At 44.1% G+C, this 22,371-nt stretch overlaps 3 protein-coding genes across 3 annotated transcripts; 2 read left to right on the forward strand and 1 right to left on the reverse strand.

Annotated features, from left to right (window-relative positions):
• Positions 1-93: 93 nt before the first annotated feature.
• Positions 94-5,234, reverse strand: fgg (fibrinogen gamma chain). The gene is made up of 9 exons (XM_058084925.2): positions 5,072-5,234; positions 4,954-5,001; positions 4,697-4,883; positions 4,090-4,174; positions 3,689-3,819; positions 2,233-2,366; positions 785-969; positions 441-718; positions 94-365 (listed from the first exon to the last, which is right to left on the reverse strand). The coding sequence occupies exons 1-9, from the start codon at positions 5,135-5,137 to the stop codon at positions 181-183; spliced, it is 1,299 nt and encodes a 432-aa protein (XP_057940908.2). The 5' UTR covers positions 5,138-5,234; the 3' UTR covers positions 94-180.
• Positions 5,235-11,879: 6,645 nt separating this feature from the next.
• lrata (lecithin retinol acyltransferase a) lies at positions 11,880-15,050 on the forward strand. The gene is made up of 2 exons (XM_058085018.2): positions 11,880-12,481; positions 14,745-15,050. The coding sequence occupies exons 1-2, from the start codon at positions 11,957-11,959 to the stop codon at positions 14,895-14,897; spliced, it is 678 nt and encodes a 225-aa protein (XP_057941001.2). The 5' UTR covers positions 11,880-11,956; the 3' UTR covers positions 14,898-15,050.
• A 151-nt stretch (positions 15,051-15,201) lies between these two features.
• Positions 15,202-18,105, forward strand: LOC131137271 (lecithin retinol acyltransferase). The gene is made up of 2 exons (XM_058085004.2): positions 15,202-15,871; positions 17,192-18,105. Exons 1-2 carry the CDS (start codon positions 15,278-15,280, stop codon positions 17,345-17,347), a joined length of 750 nt encoding a protein of 249 aa, XP_057940987.2. The 5' UTR covers positions 15,202-15,277; the 3' UTR covers positions 17,348-18,105.
• Positions 18,106-22,371: the final 4,266 nt, after the last annotated feature.

Here is a 22,371-nt window from a genome sequence, read left to right on the forward strand (position 1 = left end):
CTATTATTGGTTAACCAACACGTTGGTACACAGTCGGGCTGTACTTTTATAGTACCTCGACCAAAAACAACAGCAACAAGTACGAGAGACCACTTTGGGAAAAAAAGAAAACATTTATTAACACTGAACAAGACAAGACTCTTCCTTTATTTATCTTTATTTATCTTATTTATCTATTTTTTAAGGAACCACCCCAAACTGCTTCACCCCCGACTGCTGTCCGCCGCCGCCCGCCGCGATGTGCGTTACGGGAATGAGCTTCATGGTGGTTTCCTTCAGGGAGTACCAGCGGTCGTGCCACGTGACCCAAATGATGCCGTTGTCGAAGCCGTACTCGCCGGCGTCCTTCTCCGTGTACCGCCCACCTGGAAAAAGAGAGCGTGCTCAGCCCGCGCCGCCACGGCTCCTCGAGGTTCCAAACGGCGGTGGCGTGGACTCACCCTGGTAGTATTTGCCGTTGAGGTGGGCAGCGTGGCACTTGTTCATCCACCAGCCCGAGCCGTCCTGCTGGGCGCAGTTTCCGTTGTATTTGTCGTTGTCCTTGTCGAAGGTGCTGAACTGCATGCCGTTGTGCGACGTGAAGAACTTGTCGCTGGGGTCGTCGCCGAAGTCGAAGCCGTCGAACGCGTCGCCGGCGTCGCCGCCCATGTAGTAGCCATACTGCAGACGGTACATGTCGGCCTCCGCCCCGATTCGAACCATGGCGTAGTCGGCGTGCCTGCAGAGGACGGTGTTAGCTTTGGGGCCGGTTGGGGCAGGTGGGGGCAGGTTGGGGCGGGCGTACCTTTTGTTGCCTTGCCAGTCGACCAGCTCTATCCTCAGCACGGTTGGGATGTTGGAGCCGATGGTCAGCTGGTGAATCTTCTCGTTGCCCAGCCAGAACTCGGTGGTGTCGTCCGGGGAGAGGTATCCGAAGCCCTCCTTGTACTGGACCCAGTTCTTGTTGAAGTCCAGGCTACCGTCCCGCCTCTGCGGATGCACAAGAAAGTGAAGCTCGTATGAATTCTAGTACGTTCCAGTAAGGTGCAAGTCTTTGAGTTCTTATGCTGTAAAGTGTGCTTATGTGTCAGGTCCAGAGGTGTGACCTTTGGCCTGGGGCATGTGGACGGGGCGGCTTAAGGAAGACGGAAGTGAGAATGGATAAACATTCTATGATCCCGGAATATTAAAATGCACAACTTCTTTTATCCAAAGTATACGACTTTATTTACATAATAATTTGACGGTTTCATCATCAATTTACGACTTTGTTTGGTAAAGTTTTTTTTTCATAATTTTTTTTCTTTTTTCTCATAAGTTTACAACTTTATTCTTGTAGTATTTTGAGGTTTTCTTCATGAATATTCTGGCAAATGTACAACTGTTTTTCTTGTAAATTTACAACTTTTTTCTCAAAAATGTATGTCTTTCTTGTAAATTGACGACTATATTTTGGTAATTTTCTGACTTTTTTCTCATAAATTAACAACTTTTTTTCTTGTAAATTTACAACGTAATTCTCGTAAATTTGCATCTTTTTTCTTGCATATTTACAACTTTATTCTCTTATTACAACTTTATTATGATTATAATTATTATTATTATTATTCCAACTTTTTTTCTCCTAAATATTAAACTTTTTTTTGGAAATGCACGCCTTTTTTGTCGTACATTTTTTTGTTAAAAAAAAATTGAAAAAAATTTGTCCCACAATTTCGCTTGTACCGTTGTATAAGTGACGACTAAACGCCGTTCTGATGAATTAGCATCATTACCATCCAAAACGTGTACTGTTTAATGTACTTCCATACACCCATTTTCTACTGCTTATCCTCACCAGGGTTGCAGGTATGCTGGAGCCTATCCCAGCATGCGTTAATCGTTTTGCAGAGAAAAGAATAGAGATGAAATAGAGAACATGGACTTAAGCCTTAAGACACGGAGATGAAGATACGTACATATGGCTGTGAGAAGATGTTTATGTAAGATGTATAATACTTCCTAGCCTTGTCACTATCATGGAATTGTGTTTACAAGACGTTATATAAACATGACCTACTTTGAGCTGCACGGCGTACGAGTGGTTAGTGCGCAGGCCACACAGCTAGGAGACCTGAGATCAAGTCTATGTGGAGGGTGTACCTCGCCTCTACGCTTCAGTTCTCGACAGTTTGCGATATTTGGGGTTTGCCTTGTCCGGTTGAGAAAATACCAGGCTAGGTTTTTCTCGAGCAGGATTAGGATGTAGCGTACCCGCTGTATGACGGTGAAGCCTCGTCGGAAGCCGTCAATCTCACAGTAGACCAGGAACTGCTCGGTAGCTTTGGCCGGTTTGATGTAGTAAAGGCCGCTGGCGGTGGCGCCTTTGTTAGCGATATCCTGGCAATCTGACGGATTGGAAAATAAAAGAGTTAGCATTAGAGTTAGCGTTAGAGTTAGCATTAGAGTTAGCATTAGAGTTAGCGTTAGCGCCTCATGGTATTGTCCACACACTCTCAATGATGATGATAACACACACATGTTTGTTTCTGTTAGCATGAACATCCATTAGCATCCGGTGCCAATTGGAATGGTTCCGGTTTTTAAATGCTATGGTATGCTGGAGCCTATCCCAGCTGTCTTCAGGCGAAAGGCGGGGTCCACCCTGGACTGGTGGCCAGCCAATCCCAGGGCACATATACACAAACAACCATTCACACTCACATTCATACCTATGGACAATTTGGAGTGGCTAATTAACCTAGCATGTTTTTGGAATGTGGGAGGAAACCGGAGTACCCGGAGAAAACATGGAGAACATGCAAATTCCACACAGAGATGGCGCAAGGTGGATTCGAACCCAGCGTGCTAACCACTCACTGTGCAGCCCACAACGATAATATTTTGCGAGAATAAAGTCCAAATATTAGCAGAACATAATTGCGATACAACAACAAAAAGAAACCATAATGTCTTAATGTTATGAGGGAAGTTGTAATATTAAAGTATATTAAAAATATTAAGTAAAATAGTAAATAAAAGTAATAAAATTAAGTAAATATAAAATAAAAATAATAATTAAGTAAAATAAAAATATAAAAAAATATAAAAAATAAAAATAATAATTAAGTAAAATAAAAATATAAAAAAATATAAAAAATACAAAATACAAATTAAAAAGTTGTCATATTATGAGAAACAAAGAAAACAATGAATAAAGTTGTATTTTGGGGAAAATTAGGTTGGGGAAAAAAGTTCTAATATTATCAAAATAAAGTCAAAATCCATGCATCCATCTTCTCCTGCTGATCCAAGGTCGGGCCGCGGGGGCGGCAGCCTAAGCCTAAGCAGGGAAGTCTGGGCTTCACAGGCCAGTTTGGGAGACGTGTCCCGGGTCGGCCGTACCCTGAACACCTCCCCAACGAGGCGTTCGGGAGTCATCCTGACCAGATGCCCGAGCCACCTCATTGTCCAGTGCTTCACCCGGATGACCTCTAACCTTCTCTCTAAGGGAGAGCCTAGCCACCTTACGGAGAAAACCTATTCCGGCCACTTGAACCCACCCAAAACGAGGAACGTAGAACAGAGTAGACATCACAGAGAAGTGTTTACTTTCCCTGATGCCCAGCATTGATTTTTCCCTCTAACCAAACACTGCAAAGGGGACGGATGTTGAGAAACATCTCCAACAATCTAAAGGTCAACGTGGTGATTTTTTTTTTTTTTTTACCTGTTCCTGTGAGGTCCTGGATGGTCACGGTGTCGATGCAGGGTTTGCCGCACGTCTGCTGCAGCTGGAGGGAGAGCGTTTTCAAGTCGGCCATCCTCCTGTCGTTGGTGGCGATGATGTCCTCCAGTTCACTGCAGAGCGGGACAACAATGATTATGATTATGATTATGATTACAACTTTTTTTCTCCTAAATATTCAACTTTTTCTTGGAAATGTACGCCTTTTTTGTCATACATTTTTTTGTATTTTTTTTTTTATTAAAAAGAATTTTTTAAGACTTTATACTCATATGTTTACAATCTTAATCTTGTAATATTAAAACCTTTTACTCCATAAACATGTAGTGTAGCTGTATGTGTGTGTGTGTGGGGGGGGGGGGGGGCAGGGGGGGTTAACTTACAATATTTGCTGCTCTTGCGTAATGACTGTCTTCTCAAAGTGAATTAAGTCATCCAGCATACTTGACGCCTTTTTGAAGTGAACCTCTGCAAGACAAAGTCGCACCTTCAATATTCTACTTCTGCTCACTTCAAAAAAACTTATTATATTATAGAATATTATATAATATATTATTATATAATGTATTATATTATAGTAATCACCAAAAAATTATAATACATATAATACATGATATCTGAATACCAAATAATACAAATAAAATATAAGAAAAAAAAAATATATATAAAAAAATAATAATAAATAAACTGTGTTTTTAAAATTTATTCTATGGCTGATTTTTACATGTCGTACATTTTCTTGACTTTATTTTATATAATTTTATTTTTATTTATGATCTGATTGATTGGCTACAAGAATAAATACCAAAGATCTTCTACATTTTCCGCCCGTGTCTTCATTATTTTCCTAATATGATCTATTATTTTGCAATTACTACTTTTCATGTTGGATGACGTCAAGATCTTCTTGCTGATTGGCTGCTGTCGTGACGAGCCAACAGGTAAAAGGATGGTAAAGACTGGTAAAAAAGGACGCCATGCTGGTTTTACCAGGCTGGAGATTCTTGTGGCCCAGGTTGATGCTGTCCTTCATGTCCACCACCTTTTCTTCAACCGTCTGCGTCAAGTTAGCGACGGACTCCAGATCCCTCAGCATGGAGTCCAGCTCCTTGTCCATCCTGGACGTGTACCTCTGCATATAGTCGGCCACCCCGCATGTGGTGGGACAGTACTTTCCCTGCAAGAAACGGGAAGGAGATCCGTGACGGTGTTCTACCACGGGCGGCCTTGGCATGCGTCGCACTCACAAATCCATCGTTCATGCTGCAGGTCGCAATGCTGTCTCCTCGGATTTGCTGCAAAACAAGAAGACGTTGAAGACGTTGAAGACGGTGACGGCGGGAGGAGGTTGGGGGTTCATCTTACCGCGGACGAAAGGGAGAAAAGGAACAGCAGGAGTCCGCCTGCCCTCGCCGCCGCTGATGAAGCCATCTCGTCGCCACTTGATGCGGTCTTTGTCCGTTTGCTGTGTACGGCCTTTGACGCGGCGGGACGGGATATTTATCGGGACAAGGTCCTGTTTGACAAGTTCACGCAAAAGCAAACATAGCGACGCTTCTGTGACTCAACGCTACGCTCGGATCACTTCCCAGATTTGGATGTTGACGGGGACTTATTGCTAAATGGGCAGAGTGTCGAATGTACCATTCTTGGTGACCCCCCTTCAAAAAGTGGCACGATTGGTGTTCCCACTGTGCCGGATTAGTACATACTATCAGATGGGAACGGCTCACTGGGTGGAAAGGAACGAGGAACGAAGAACACCTATGTGTGGTGCTGCCAACAGACGGAACCACGTAGAAGAAGAAACTGTAGAAGAAGAAAGAACGCATGCGCGTAAAATGCATAACAAAAAGTACCTCCATCCATTTTCTATACCGCTTATCTTCATTTGGGTGGCGGGTAGCCCCCGACAGCCCCTGCTCAAGGTCAGCATGCCAAGCTCCAAATGACCTCCCCCTCCCGACCTGCATGGCCTCCTGTGCAATGCCCAGAGGAGCTCAGTGCACCCCCTCCCCACTCCACGCCACACATATTATTTTTTTTACCTATTTAAGTCATTTCTTATTTTCAAAAGGATTTTTCTTACATTTTTTAAACTTTTTACTTCAGTCATATGTAAAATTTCATAAAAAAAGTATAAGTTAAGTCACTTTTATTTTATTTTTTTTAAATGTATTTTTATTTATTTGTATTATTTTAACTCAATCACTGTTTTTACATATTTATTTAAGTCACTGTTATTATTTTTATAATTTTCTTGAAAAGTTTTAAATATTTGTAAAACTTTTATTTCAGTCATTTGTAAAATTTCATTTTTAAAAAGTATTTAAGTCACATATTTTTTTTTTTATATTCTTTGCATTTTTTGAATGTATTTTTATTTGTATTATTTTAACTCAATAACTGTTTGTTTTTTATTTGGTTTTATTAATTATTTTTCAAATTTTGATTTCAATCATTTTTATTTTTTACATATTCATTTAAGTCACTGTTATTATTTTTATAATTTTCTTGAAGTTTTAAATATTTTTTTAACTTTTATTTCAGTCATTTGTAAAATTTCATTTTTAAAAAGTATTTAAGTCACTTTTATTATTTTTTTTATTTTTTGCATTTTTTTAATGTATTTTTATTTTTTTCAATTATTTTAACTCAATCACTGTTTGTTTTTATTTGCTTTTATTAATTATTTTTCCATCATTTTTGTTATTTTTTACATATTTATTTAAGTCACTGTTATTTTTATAATTTTCTTGAAAAGTTTTAAATATTTTTAAAACTTTTATTTCAGTCATTTTTATTTTTCTATTTATTTATTCATTCATTCGTGAATGGATGGCCAGAATGGATCCATGACCCGCTTTTGGGTCCCGCCCCACCAGTTGAGAACCAACTTTTAGGACCCCCTTTAGCCCTCCTTGTTTACGAAGAGCAAGTTGTTTTGGCATCCAAAGTGGAGTGGGGGTTCTCCGACCATCACGCCACCTTCAGCTGAGTCGACTTAGCGTCTTTGACCTCTATCTGAACCCCGGGGCGGCAGCGCCGCCGCCCTTTGCCCCCTTCTCCTGCTTGGGGGAGATTTACACCACGCCCAACACGCTGCTGACTTAAAACTGTGGTCATCGGAGGGGGGGGGGGGGGGGGGGTCTACTTTGAATTCCTGGTTCAGAACCTTTCGGTCTCCCCTTGTGGACCGCAGAAAAGTAGCGACTCAGCAGCGTTTCACCCTTGATTTACATCTGAGTCAACATTGGCCTTGAGGGGGCTGCGGTTCAGCCAAAGTTGGAGGAACTGGCCCGGCACCGGCGTGCCAATTCATCACAAACCCAGAACACGTCTCGCAGATCCTGGAGGAGCGTCGCGAGCGAGGAGGAGACGCTTTCCATCTGCCGCCGGTTCAGCAAAAGTTCAGCAGTGTTTAAGGCCAGGCATCCGGCGGTTCACGCTCGGGTCACCGAGGCTTTACATCCGTCTCGGGCCTGGTCTCGGGCCTGGTCTCGGGCCTGGTCTCGGGCCCGCCTTCCCAACGCGTCGTAAAAGCAGGTCACACAGACGGAAGGTTTATCACGGAAAGTCAACAAGGAGACGACTGGTGCTTGTTGCTGCGTACTGTACGTGCGGCGCAGCCTTGACGCCGGTCACATGACCTGCAGATGCTGACTCACTTCAGCCAACGTCTGCTTCTAATCCAACAACAGCGGACGGACCTTGACAGCCAGGTTGTGCAGAGACCAGACCCGAGTGCCGCTAACAGTACCAACAAACAATGGAACGCTAAAGTAGCAGCAGGTGGGAATGATTAAAGACCAGTAAAGCTGCCCAAACACAGAACAGGCCAAACAGGAAGCAAGTACAAAATAAGAACATAGAAACAGGAAGTGATGCAGAATTTTTTGACAATTAACCTTCGAGAATAAAGTCAAAATATTCATTCATTTTCTACCGCTTATCCTCACAAGGGTCGTGGGGGTGCTGGAGCCTATCCCAGCTGTCTTCAGGGGAGAGGCGGGGTCCACCCTGGACTGGTGGCCAGCAATCACAGGGCACATATAGACAAACAACCATTCACACTCACATTCATACCTATGGACAATTTGGAGTGGCTAATTAACCTAGCATGTTTTTGGAATGTGGGAGGAAACCGGAGAAAAACCCACACCTGCACGGGGAGAACATGCAAACTCCAAGGGTGGGATTGAACTCGAGTCTCCTAGCTGTGAGATCTGCGCGCTAACCACTCGACCACCGTGCAGCAAAGTCAAAATATATGAAGTCATAATTATGAGAAAAAATTAAATTAAAGAAAATTAAAATCATGGGCTGCATGGCGTTCGAGTGGTTAGCACACACAGCTAGGAGACACGAGTTCGATTCCACCCTCGGCCATCTCTGTGTGTATGTTCTCCCCGTGCATGCGTGGGTTTTCCCCGGGTACTCCGGTTTCCTCCCACATTCCAAAAACATGCATGCCAAAAATATGAGTGTGAATGGTTGTTTGTCTATATGTGCCCTGTGATTGGCTGGCCACCAATCCAGGGTGGCCCCGCCTCTTGCCCGATAGGCTCCATGCTCCAAGTGGGAAAAACCAACTGTGATCCAAGAATAAAGTCAAAATATTGAGATAAAAAGTTGTATTTGAACGAGAGAAAAATGTTGAAACTTGTAATATACTAGGTTGAAATATTACATCAAAAATATTTTTTTTTCCAAAGTTGTAATATTATGAAAAACAAGCACAACAAAATAAAGTTGTAATTTTTTGAAAACTAGGTTGCAGAAAAACTTCAAGTCATCCAAGTTGCATCCTTTCATTTTTCACTATGTGCCCCCCCCCCCCACGTCAGCAAGGGCGGGGGGAGGTGTGTGGGGGGGGGGGGGGGGTATCAGGAAGTGCATCCAAAGGTGAAAAGATGAGTCAATGTTGTGCCGCTATAAAAAAAACGTGGCTGTTGCTCGGTTGCCAGATGTACCCTAGGTGTTTGCTCAGGCGTCACACGCCCCCACGCTGCACCACGCTGGCCTTCTCACAGCCTGCCAAGGAAGCTGCTGCTCATGCCTGTTTTTCTGGGGTGGGGGGTATGTGGGGGGGGTCTAAAAGGCTATGTCGGTCAGTGAAAGCAGCGAGAAGAGGATTTTCTTTTCTTTTCTGGGTCAAACGAAGAGCGTGTCGTGAAAACCTTTTAGGATTTAGGTAACCAGGACATGGGAATGTTTTTTTTTTCTTTTCTTTCTTCTGGGAAAGTCCAAGTTTGAGCCCCCGAAACCCCCCCCCCCCAAACCTCCCCCGCATCTATTTCCTCCAGACAGGCTGGCTACAGCACGGCTGCATGTCACTTTTAGAGCAGTTTTAATACATAAAAACGACCACAAGGTGGCAGAAGCTCAGCAGGGCGATGTGCGTTGCGACATTTTAACGCATGCACACGCATGCATGCATGCATGCACATGCACACACATGCATGCATGCACGTGTGCAGTTTCACATGTGGTTGGAATGTGAAAGTGTTGATAGTTGTATTCGTGAATGAACGTTTATTTTGATGTGAAAGAAGCCCTTTTTGTTTTGTTCTGTTGGTAGAGTTGTTGAAATATTTCAGCTGTCACAAAAGCAAAAAAAAGTGTGTGGGTGGGGGGAGGGGTGTTATAAAAGTTAAAGAATGCATTTTTACATGTTTTTCTACTCGCAAAACACACCTAAACGAGAGTCAAACCCATTTTATTAGAAAATGTGCAAGCTGTAAAGCACTTGAATCTACGCAGATGTGGATTCCATTGGTCCTTACGTGGAAAGCACTTTACCAAGTGGACCAACGTAATCTTACTTGGCTAACATAGACGACAAGGCGGTGGGTGTTGACACCAACTAGCTAAATAACGGCTGAACCATCCAACAAATAAACAAACTTAATCCACGTGTGCGCAACCACAATAAACTAACAGCGTTACCCAGCTTTGCACAACCATCCATACACTTTCTATACCGCTTATCCTCACTGGGGTCCCAGATATGCTGGAGCCTATCCCAGACTCTCCACCGACTTTCCACCAACTAACTACCGAACAAACCAACATAACGTGAAGTTTATTCGACTCTCCACCAACTAACTACGTGAACGAACATCATGTAAACTTCATCCGAATCTCTGCCAACTAACTACTGAACAAACGAACGCAAAGTCAACTCTGTCCGACTCTGCAGCAACGAACTACCGAACACACAAACATAACGTAAACTTTGTCCGACTCTCCGCCAACTAACTACTGAACAAATTAACACAAAGTCAACTTTGTCTGACTCTGCACCAACTAACTACCAAACAAACAAACATAACGTAAACTTTGTCCGACTCTCCGCCAACTAACTACTGAACAAACGAACACAAAGTCAACTTTGTCCGACTCTTCAGCAACAAACTACCGAACAAACGAACATAACGTAAACTTTATCCGACTCTCCGCCAACTGACTACTCAACAAACAACCACAAAGTCAACTTTATCCGACTCCCCAGCAACAAACTACCGAACAAACGAACATAATGTAAACTTTGTCTGACTCTCCACCAACTAACTACCAAACAAACGAACACAAAGTCAACTTTGTCTGACTCTGCACCAACTAACTACCAAACTAACGAACATAACGTAAACTTTGTCCGACTCTCCGCCAACTAACTACTCAACAAACGAACACAAAGTCAACTTTATCCGACTCCCCAGCAACAAACTACCAAACAAACGAACATAACGTAAACTTTGCCCGACTCTCCACCAACTAACTACCGAACAAACGAACACAAAGTCAACTTTATCCGACTCTGCACCAACTAACGAACAAACAAACAAACATAACATAAACTTCATCCGACTCTCCGCCAACTAATTACTCAACAAACAATCACAAAGTCAACTTTATCCGACTCCCCAGCAACAAACTACCGAACAAACGAACACAAAGTCAACTTTATCCGACTCCCCAGCAACAAACTACCGAACAAACGAACACAAAGTCAACTTTATCCGACTCCCCAGCAACAAACTACCGAACAAACGAACATAACGTAAACTTTGTCCGACTCTCCACCAACTAACTACCGAACAAACGAACACAAAGTCAACTTTATCCGACTCCCCAGCAACAAACTACCGAACAAACGAACACAAAGTCAACTTTATCCGACTCCCCAGCAACAAACTACCGAACAAACAAACATAACGTAAACTTTATCTGACTCTCCGCCAACTAACTACTGAACAAACGAACACAAAGTCAACTTTATCCGACACCCCAGCAACAAACTACCGAACAAACGAACATAACGTAAACTTTGTCCGACTCTCCACCAACTAACTACCGAACAAACGAACACAAAGTCAACTTTATCCGACTCTGCAGCAGCTAACAAACAAATAAGCCCAAGTTTGTCCCTGTCGTGTTTTGGGTTAACAATCCAAAAATTGGATGATGTTTTTGGTGAACAATGTTGTTAACAACAAAAACACATTTTTTGTCTAAGTGGAGGATTTCTAAGTAAATCTTTTTCTACTTGGAGACCCACCTGGGAGGAACTAGCGGCTTTTATTAGGACGTAAATAAAGCAAATAAACAAGCTTCATCTTCATCAGCTTTGCATCTGCATCTTCACACAACAAACAAACAATATTCATGCGACTCTCCACGAACAAACCCTATACCCGGATCTGCACCAACCCCAACCTAATTATCAAAGAAATATCTAACTTTATCTGGCTTGTCTTTGCGCCGGCAGAACTAACAGAAACTAAACTAAATCCTAAATAAGAAGCAAACAAACAAACTTGATCCAGACCTGCACAAGCTCACAGAGCAGCTTTGTGAAGAAATATTTAGACCCCCTCCCCTCCCCACCCGTGTGCGCCTGGCAACAGAACAACAACAGCATGCATGCTTGAGCGAAAGAGGCTCTTGTTTTCAAAAAACACATTTTTGTGGTTTGGGGCTTTAGAAAAGCAGAGAAGAACCCAAAGAACCAAAGAAACCAACGTGACTTTAGCATTAAGCTTGGTGGCTCCGTGGGCCTCATTCTGGAGATCAGCCTAATTAGTGGAATGGATGCTTGGCTCACACGACCCTCTCATTGCTGCTTGTGTTGGGGGGGGGGGGGGGGGGGGGTGCAGGCATGCACGTGTGAGGTACCGCGCGTGTAAGTGGGTGGGGGGCGTCCGTAATAAAAGGACCGACGGGAGGCCAACATGAGAGAACGTCAACATGATCAACTTGTTCGCGTTCCTGGTGGAGAAGCTCTCCCTCCTTTGCAACCTCAAAGTCTTCTTCGAGTCCGCGTCCGCGCAGGGCCACGAGAGACCCGCGCAGCGCGGACACCCCCTGCGCAGGGGGGACCTGCTGGAAGTGCCCAGGACTCTCTTCACGCACTTCGGCATCTACCTGGGCGACAACAAGGTGGCGCACCTCATCCCGGATATCCTGCCCGCGCTCACCGACGACCGCCGGCTGATCGGCTCGGTGGTGACCAACAAGAGGCTGATTGTGGGCTGCGTGTACAAGTGCGCCACGGTGCGAGTGGACGCGCTGGAGGACTTCGCCTACGGCTCCCGGATCCTGGTCAACCACATGGATGCCGGCGCCGGAGCCAAGGCGCTGCCCGGGGAGGAGGTGGCTCGCCGGGCGGAGGAGCTGGTGGGGGGTGTCCCCTACAGCCTGCTGTGGAACAACTGCGAGCACTTCGCCACGCACTGCAGATATGGACGCGCTGCCAGCAGGCAGACCGAGCAGGTATGACCCCCCCCCACCCTCAATATGACAATATGGTCCAAACATCTCATATACGTTCATTCTGGTACCGTTTCTATATGTTGACTTCCACGTTGTTGTCCCCATTGGAAGCAAGGGAAAGGCAAATGATCTGTTCCAGGGTCAAACCTTTTCCTCCATAGTGAAAAAGAAAAGATGCAACTTGGCCACTTGGGTATTTTGTACAGCTATGAAGTTATAGTCCAAGAATAAACTCCTCATAACATCACACTTAAATAATAAATAATGTAATAATGTTGTCATAGAGGTACAACTTTTTTTTGCAGAAAATTATTATTTTTATAAAATGCTACTTTCTTCTCGACTTGACTTTCTTCGCATAGTAATACCACTTTATTCTTGTACTACTACGACTATTCAAGTAACATTCTTTTTGTCATATTATGGTAGCGGTGACGATGTTGTCATTAAAATGCCACTTTCTGTTCGACTTGACTTTCTTCTCGATTTGACTTTTTCCGCATAGTAATACCACTTTACTCTTATACTACTACAACTATTCTAGTAACAGTCCAACATTCGTCTTGTCATATTATTTTAGCGGTGACAATGTTGTCATTAAAATGGCACTTTCTGTTCGACCTGACTTTCTTATCGACTTGACTTTCTCCACATAGTAATACCACTTTACTCTTGTACTACTATGACTATTCAAGTGACATTATTCTTGTCATATTATTTTAGCGGTGATGATGTTGTCATTAAAATGGCACTTTCTGTTCGACTTGACTTTCTTCTCGAATTGACTTTCTTCGCATAGTAATACCACTTTACTCTTGTACTACTATGATTATTCAAGTAACATTCTTCTTGTCATATTATTTTAGCGGTGATGATGTTGTCATTAAAATACCACTTTCTGTTCGACTTGACTTTCTTCTCGACTTGACTTTCTTCGCATAGTAATACCACTTTACTCTTGTACTACTATGACTATTCAAGTGACATTATTCTTGTCATATTATTTTAGCGGTGACAATGTTGTCATTAAAATGCCACTTTCTGTTCGACCTGACTTTCTTATCGACTTGACTTTCTCCACATAGTAATACCACTTCACTCTTGTACTACTATGACTATTCAAGTAACATTCTTCTTGTCATATTATCGTAGCGGTGACCATGTTGTCATTAAAATGGCACTTTCTGTTTGACTTGACTTTGTTCTCGACTTGACTTTCTTCGCATAGTAATACCACTTTACTCTTGTACTACTATGACTATTCAAGTAACATTCTTCTTGTCATATTATTTTAGCGGTGACAATGTTGTCATTAAAATACCACTTTCTGTTCGACTTGACTTTCTTCTCGATGTGACTTTCTTCGCATAGTAATACCACTTTACTCTTGTACTACTATGACTACTCAAGTGACATCCTTCTTGTCATAGTATGGTAGCAGTGACGATGTCATTAAAATGGCACTTTCTGTTCGACTTGACTTTCTTTGCATAGTCATACCACTTTACTCTTGTACTACTATGACTATTCAAGTAACATTCTTCTTGTCATATTATGGCAGCGGTGATGATGTTGTCATTAAAATGCCACTTTCTGTTCGACTTGACTTTGTTCTCGACTTGACTTTCTTTGCATAGTAATACCACTTTACTCTTGTACTACTATGACTATTCAATTAACATTCTTCTTTTCATAGTATGGTAGCGGTGACGATGTTGTCATTAAAATGCCACATTCTGTTTGACATTGATTTTCTTCTCGACTTGACTTTCTTGGCATAGTAATGCTGTAATATTGTGATGTTATTCTCGGAACTTCCAGATATTCTCGTAATGTTATGGTTTTATTCTTGTTCACAATAATAACCAATGGCTGAAATTGGCTAGCGACCAATCCGTGCTGTGCCCCGCCCCTCGCGTGGGCTCAACTGGGATGGGCTCCAGCGACCGTAATGAGGTTAAGCGGCATAGAAAATGAATGGATGGAAATAAGAAATGCTTAGAATGTTCCGTCTTTGTTCTGGTGGTGGTATGACTGACTTTGGGCAATATTACAAGTCAAAAAATTTTTATACGGTGCAACAAATAAATTTTTATATATTTTTGTAAAAAGAAAAAAATATATATTTTTTTATTCTGTGTTTCCCAAATTGTACAATTTTAGTTGAAACACTGGAAATTGAAGTAGAACTCCCACGCTACTTTGCCGTGGCATCGGCGTGCAATAAAAAAAGTGCCTTTCTCCCCCCCCCCCCCCCTTCCAGTTCTGCGAGTGCCTGAAATCCGCCATCAGAGACCAGCGCAGCGTCTTGGTCTCTGGAACGCTGGGAATCATCTACATGCTGTTTTTCGGCATCGCTCCTTCCACGACGTTACCCACCATCCTTATTCCCTTCACTCTGTGGATGGCTGGATGAGTGGCTGTAGTTGGCTCCACTTTGGCATCTAATGCATCCTGATGATGTTTGTTGCTATAGCGACAAGAAGTGGCTGATTTCTACAGCATTATAGTGGACTCTGTTTGCAGCTGTGTATGATATTGTGATGTAAATAATAAAAGGTTATTTTTACCAACGCGTCTTGTCTTAAACAACGGGAAATAAAGTGCTGAATAACGATGAGAAGCGCCGATCTGATGGCTCAATATCTCTGACCTTTTCGGGATGAGGATTTTCCGTCCTTTCTGTTCCTAATGAGCACTCCTGACCTTAATACCCTGGAAATTAGGCCCGAATCTCACATTCCAGACGTGCTGGAAAGTTCTTAGAGAAAGCTCCTTTATTTGAGTCACACTGAGATGTTGGCCAATAAAAGTCTAAGCGGACTAGCCTCCCTGGCCCCGCCCACCTGTCCCATCAATAAAAGGCTCAGGTGCGAGCCGGTCGCTGCAGACGGTCGGGCCATCATGTTCCTCTTTCAGCTCCTCAACTTTTTCTTCAGCGCCTCCAAAAATGAGGACGTCTCCAAGTACGACCTCTCCCTCTACAAGCGGGGCGACCTGCTGGAGGTCCCCCGCACCTTGTTCACCCACTTTGGCATCTACCTGGGGGACAACCGCGTGGCCCACCTCATCCCCGACATCCTGCCCGTCATCACCAGGAACAAGTCGGCCATCGCCAAGATGGTCACCAACAACCGCCTGCTGCTGGGGGTCATCACCAAGGCGGCCAGCGTGAGGGTGGACTCGGTGGTGGACTTTGCGTACGGCTCCGAGATCCTGGTCAACCACATGGACAGGGTGTGCAGCCAGCCCCCCCTGGACGGGGACGAGGTGGCCAAAAGGGCGGAGAAGCTTCTGGGCTCGGTCACCTACAGCCTGCTGTGGTACAACTGCGAACACTACGTCATGTACTGCAGATACGGCATGGCCATCAGCTACCAGACGTACCAGGTACTACACGGTCACACGCACCCCAACATCCGTCCACGGGGAACTTCCACTTCATTTTAGCTTAGTTTTAGCTGAGCTTGGTACTGGAATTGAACTCACAACCTCGGGGTTAAGAGCCAAGTACTCGACCGGCTGAGCTACGCATCTTCAAATTTGTATGCTACTTTCCGAAGGCTTTGCATCGACATTGACCCCTTGTTTGTGTTCATGTTGGTGTGGTTGTTTACATTGTGGTTGTCTACATTGCGGTTTTATCATTGTGGTTGTTTACATTGTTGTTGTTTACATTGTGGTTGTCTACATTGTGGTTGTTTACATTGTGGTTGTCTACACTGTGGTTGTTTACATTGTGGTTGTCTACATTGTGGTTGTCTACATTGTGGTTGTCTACATTGTGGTTGTTTACATTGTGGTTGTTTACATTGTGGTTGTTTACATTGTGGTTGTTTAAATTGTGGTTGTTTACATTTTGGTTGTTTACATTGTGGTTGTTTACATTGTGGTTGTTTACATTGCGGTTGTTTAAATTGTGGTTGTTTACATTGCGCTTGTTTACATTGTGGTTGTTCTACATTGTGGTTGTTTACATTGTGGTTGTTTAAATTGTGGTTGTTTAAATTGTGGTTGTTTACATTTTGGTTGTTTACATTGCGCTTGTTTACATTGCGGTTGTTTAAATTGTGGTTGTCTACATTGTGGTTGTCTACATTGCGGTTGTTTACATTGTGGTTGTCTACATTGTGGTTGTCTACATTGGGGTTGTTTACATTGTGGTTGTCTACATTGTGGTTGTTTACATTGTGGTTGTTTACATACTTGAGCTGTCACAAAAGCCCCAAAAAATGGTGTCAATGTGAAAGTTATGCTTGAAAAAAAGCCCTGTTTTAGTTGGGAACTGATATTTTCCTGAACTGCTGATAACTGAAAAATGGGGAAAAAAAAGAAACATATTTTTTGATGAAAGACGGGAGTCTCTTTTGGTAGCGTCCATGTTTCGATGGCCATAGAACACAAAATCCCGTGTGCCTGGAAGACCAGTCAAAATCATCCAAAATGGCCGGCAGTTGGCTGGAACAGGAAGTAATTGATGTTGAAACGCCGATCCGAAGGCAAGGTTTTTCTGGAGGAAGCGTGAGCTCTAATCTCAGTTTAAGTCGCGTTGGCACGAGTGAGGTCACATGCGGAAGGTGAGAAGGTTAAAGCTCGGTTAAAGATCTCCAAATGCCGTCGTTTGTTTCCAGGCGGCGGGTGTAAAAAAAAAAAAAAAGCGATTATGGCGCCCGACGAAGAACTAACTTCTCTCCGCATGTCCTCTTGCAGTTCTGCACGACGCTTCGCAAGATCGTTTGCAGCCGGATGAACTCGTACTTGACGGCGTTGTGTGGCGCGGCGGCCTTGCTGTATTTGGGATGCGTGACGCCGCTGACGGTTTTGGCCACCCTGCTGGTGTCCTTCACCATCTGGATGGCCGCCTAGTGGACCCCCCCCCTCCAGCCAACCCCCTGGAGGAAGGACTCTGCTTCAAGTGAAGATGCTTGCACAACGACAAGAAGGATCTAAAGTACGTTACGCCTGCTGGTCCAAATTCATCTCAAAGAGCAGCCCCATCTAAAGACACATTTTGCCCCCCACAAATGGATTCCTAAGGCTTTTTATTTTGCCAGTTGTTAACTCTAAATCTCTATTTATTTCCATAAAAATGTACCTTTTTTGTGCCTTCATCTTCCAAAATTAACATTTTTGTTTACATTTTGTCTTCTGCTAATCCACGATTCATGACACAGGTCCTCTTCATAGTGGACTTTAGCGCCACTCCAAATTGTCCATAGGTATGAATGTGAGTGTGAATGGTTGTTTGTCTATATGTGCCTGGTGATTGGCTGGCCACCAGTCCAGGGTGGACTCCGCCTCTCGCCTGAAGACCGGGTTGGAATCTGTATGGAGTTTGCACATTCTCCCTGTGCGTATGTGGGTTTGCCCCGGATACTCCTCCCCCATTCCAAATCATGCATGTTAGCTTCATCGGCTTCATCCACTCTAAATTGTCCATAGGTATGAATGTGGCTAACGACCAGTCCATTGTGGACCCAGCTGGGATAGGCTCCAGCATACGTGTGACCCTAGTGAGGATCAGCTGTAGAAAAAGTATTAGTTTCTATAGACATGTCATTTCCTGTAACAACAGCACCCCCTAGTGGCTCAAGCTGGCATCAACGTCCTCCAGTGGAACCTTAAAAGTCCACCGCCTCAAATTCGTCTGACGCTTAGCTTCTTTTTACACTTGAACATAATGTTAAAACACTGAATAACCCAATAAAAGTTTCATGACGGCCACGGTTTGAACCTCATGTGCCAGCGTCCTTCATAAACGACGCTGACGACGGGCGCCATGCTGCGCCGTTAAAAAGGGACACGGCAATCAAGCGGCCTCCAATCAATCAAGCGCGCCTTGAACCTGAGGAACAGGAGTTCACAGCTGTTAAATGGCAGCACGAAGCACCAAGTATCGATTTAAGAGACGCGCGACCGGCTCCTCAACATGAAATGGATGCACTCCAAAGCAGATTTTAACGCCACAAATCCGCCTTGCATGCTCATATTTCCGTGTTACGCCGCAGTTGTGAACGCCACACGCGTGTTTTATGGGCCTTTTTTGTCCATCACCCTCAAGGCTGCTTTTCCACCCACGTTCTTCTACTTTGAGTCCAAATACTTTTTCTCATGTATTTTGATTTTTTTTTTGTTTTTTTTACCCCATGTGCTTTTGTACCCAAACCGCAGCCTCAAAGGAAGCGGGGAATATTCCCACAGCTGATCACAAATGGTCTTGTTTACTCCAAGATGTAAAAAATGTGAGATGTTGTTATTTCGAAGCCATCTTGCATTGTACTGAAATTGTGGAGAAACGTCTCCACAATGGAGGAGGAACACAAGCTGCACATGTCAATAAATAAATCCATAAAACAAAGCAAAAGACATTAGCCGGTACTTCAAATTAAATGTGTTTTCCTTGAACGGTGAGGGTGACTCTGAAAGCTCATGTGATGATGATGACGATGATGAAGTCTTTCATGCATTTTAATGAGCTAATCATCGTCGTCGTCAAACTTCCAGCTCATTTGCATGGGGATTAGGATGTGCGTTCGGCAGGGTGTCCCAAGTGTGTGTGTGTGTGGGGGGGGGGGGGCAATCTGGACAAGTGATAAGTCTGCCGTTCTTATCTTCATCCAGTCTCTCTAATTAGCTTGGTGCTTCCTCCTTTGATTGCAATACTTGGCTCAAGTTATAAACAGCACGTTATCAATGGCGCCAAACAGGAAATTAAAAGCAGTGCTGACAGGAATGAATGGCAAGAGAAGTGATCTGTTCCAAGGTCAAACTGTGGCCATTATAAATTCTGCATGATCTGTAGCGGCGATGTTTAAGAACGCACGGAACTATCAGACAAGCGCAAAAAGATGCTAGCCGCTCGTTACATTACATTACACTGTATTTTGTGACATTAGTCATTTTGGACCCCATGGGGTTCCCCGGGGAACTAAACTGTAATGTTGATCATTTGGTGCCCCCCGGGTTCTCCAGTGTTGGTCATTTAGCACCCCTAGGGTTCCCCAAGGCCCCCCACTGTAATGTTGGTCATTTGGTGCCCCCAGGGTTCTCTGGTGTTGCACCCCTTAGGGTTCCCCAAAGCTCCCCACTGTAATGTTGGTCATTTGGTGCCCCCAGGGTTCCACGGTGTTGCACCCCCAAGTGTTCCCCAAGGCTCCCCACTGTAATGTTGGTCCTTTGGTGCCCCCAGGGTTCTCCTGTGTTTCACCCCCAAGGGTTCCTCAAGGCTCCACACTGTAATGTTGGTCATTTGGTGCCCCCAGGGTTCTCCAGTGTTGGTCATTTAGCACCCCCGAGGGTTCCCCAAGGGCCCCCACTGTAATTTTGGTCATTTGGTGCCCCCAGGGTTCTCCGGTGTTGCACCCCCTAGGGTTCCCCAAGGCTCCCCACTTCTAATGTTGGTCATTTGGTACCCCCAGGGTTCTCCGGTGTTGCACCCCCTAGGGTTCTCCAAGCCCCCCCGGTAATTTTGGTCATTTGGTGCCCACAGGGTTCTCCTGTGTTTCACCCCCAAGGGTTCCCCAACGGCCCCCACGGTAATTTTGGTTATTTGGTGCCCACAGGGTTCTCCAGTGTTGGTCATTTAGCAACCCTGAGGGTTCCCCAAGGGCCCCCACGGTAATGTTGGTCATTTGGTGCCCACAGGGTTCTCCAGTGATGGTCATTTAGCACCCCCGAGGGTTCCCCAAGGCCCTCCACGGTAATTTTGGTCATTTGGTGCCCCAGGGATGTCCGGTGTTGCACCCCCTAGGGTTCCCCAAGGCACCCCACTGTAATGTTGGTCATTTGGTGCCCCCGGGGTTCTCCAGTGATGGTCATTTAGCATCCCCAAGGGTTCCCCAAGCCTCCCCACTGTAATGTTGGTCATTTGGGGCCCACAGGGTTCTCCAGTGATGGTCATTTAGCATCCCCAAGGGTTCCCCAAGCCTCCCCACTGTAATGTTGGTCATTTGGGGCCCACAGGGTTCTCCAGTGTTGGTCATTTAGCACCCCCTAGGGTTCCCCAAGGCCCTCCACTGTAATGTTGGTCATTTTGTGCCCACAGGGTTCTCCAGTGATGGTCATTTAGCATTCCCGAGGGTTCCCCAAGGCCCTCCACGGTAATGTTGGTCATTTGGTGCCCCCAGGGTTCTCCAGTGTAGGTCATTTAGCACCCCCTAGCTTTCACAGCTGACTTAGAAAATGAAAAAGATTCCCATTGAAGAAGCTGAACTCAGAGAATATTTACATACTTCAATAAAAAAACGATGAGTCAAATATCAAAATAGTTGAAGTGGATAATGCATTGTTGCAGCGTTAGCATGTGCGCTTTTCTAACTTTTCCAACTTCTCAAGGAAGATGTTCCCATGCAGACTTTGCCACCCAAAGGCGTGCAAGATGAAGTGTATTTAGCTGCAGAGCGTAGCAGTACGGAGGAACGCATTAGCGTGGCAGCAAATGAATCTGCTGGGCGTGTACGTAACAAATGACACCGTACCTACACAAAAACATTCATTCATCCATTTGCGACACGTAACACCACATTATGGGATGTAAAACACCTCATTTGCACAGCTTCATTTGTAAAAAGGAGCCCATGGCTTGATTTATTTATGCTCAAGTCCCATCCATCAATGTTACATTTACGTGTATTTTTTTTTAAAAAAAGGCCTTTTATCTGGTGACGTTATTTCCATTTAGAAAGGCTCGTTAATCTTCGAAACCTGGTCTATTCCATCCATATTGCTTTCTCTTTGGGCTTTTCCCTTCATGGGTCGCCACACAAATCAATCTCCTCCATCCAATCCTGTCTTCTGCATCCGTCTCTCACACCAACTACCCTCGTCTTTGGTCGATTCACTAGCTCTCCTCCAGACATGTCCCAACCATCTCAGTCTGGCCTAAAGGACTTTAACTCCAAGGTCTCCAACTTTTAATGTCCCTCTGATGTACTCCTTCCTGATCCTATCCATCCTGGTCACTCCCAGTGGTCTCTGTATACCTTTCCTTTCATTTTAGCTGAAACTCTTCTATCACAACGTTCCATCCTGCCTGCACACGCTTCTTCACCTCCTTTTCACCATCTCCATCGTTCTGGACTGTTGACCCCAAATTCTCCACCTTCTGTAGCTCTTCTTCCTGTAACCTCACTCTTCCACTTGGGTCACCTCTCATCCCCACACATATCTTCATTCCTCTCCTTTCTAGGGCAAAGCTCCACTCTTCTAGCGTCTCCTCCACCTGTTCCCTACTCTTGAAAATATGCCCCACGAGCGGAATAGTTAGCTTAGCAATAAGCTACACACAAAGCGACACATTAGAGACAAATAAAATAAAAAGACTCCCAATTATTTGGAGATGAAATAGAGGACTTTTAGAACATGGACTTAAGCCTAAAGACATGGAGATGAAGATTGGTCGCCTTCAAAACACAGAATGGTAAGTGTCAGTTACTCAGGAGTTACTTATGCTTCAATTATACTTTTAAATTGACTTCTTAATGAGCGTAAATGATTCTTTACAGCCTGATTTGTGTTACATTTTGGCCCTGCACTTGCACTTGCACATTTTTGTCTTAAATCTTTCTCTTTTGGAAAAGAAACCAAACTTACAGTCTCACTCTGAGGTTATGAACATCCAGCAGCGACACGACATTTTGGAATGGCTACTATTTTGATTAAAAAAATATACTGAACCAAGTCCACCGTATGTTTGTTTACTCAATCTCTCAAATTAGAGCAAACAAATGAGGGAGAAGATAAATATTTATCACAGCTGATGCTCCTAAACACAACATTAAGTCACTTTTAAAGTGCTGTTTTGGTGTCATGTACTATGTTTACCATCAACAGTCGTATACAGTGACATTTGCACAACACAAAAGTTGACTATAATCCCTACTAATGAAGTG

This window comes from Doryrhamphus excisus, linkage group LG9 (genome assembly GCF_037039965.1).
Source record: "Doryrhamphus excisus strain RoL-2023G ecotype Guam linkage group LG9, RoL_Dexc_Guam_v1.1, whole genome shotgun sequence".
Taxonomy (NCBI): Eukaryota; Metazoa; Chordata; class Actinopteri; order Syngnathiformes; family Syngnathidae; genus Doryrhamphus; species Doryrhamphus excisus.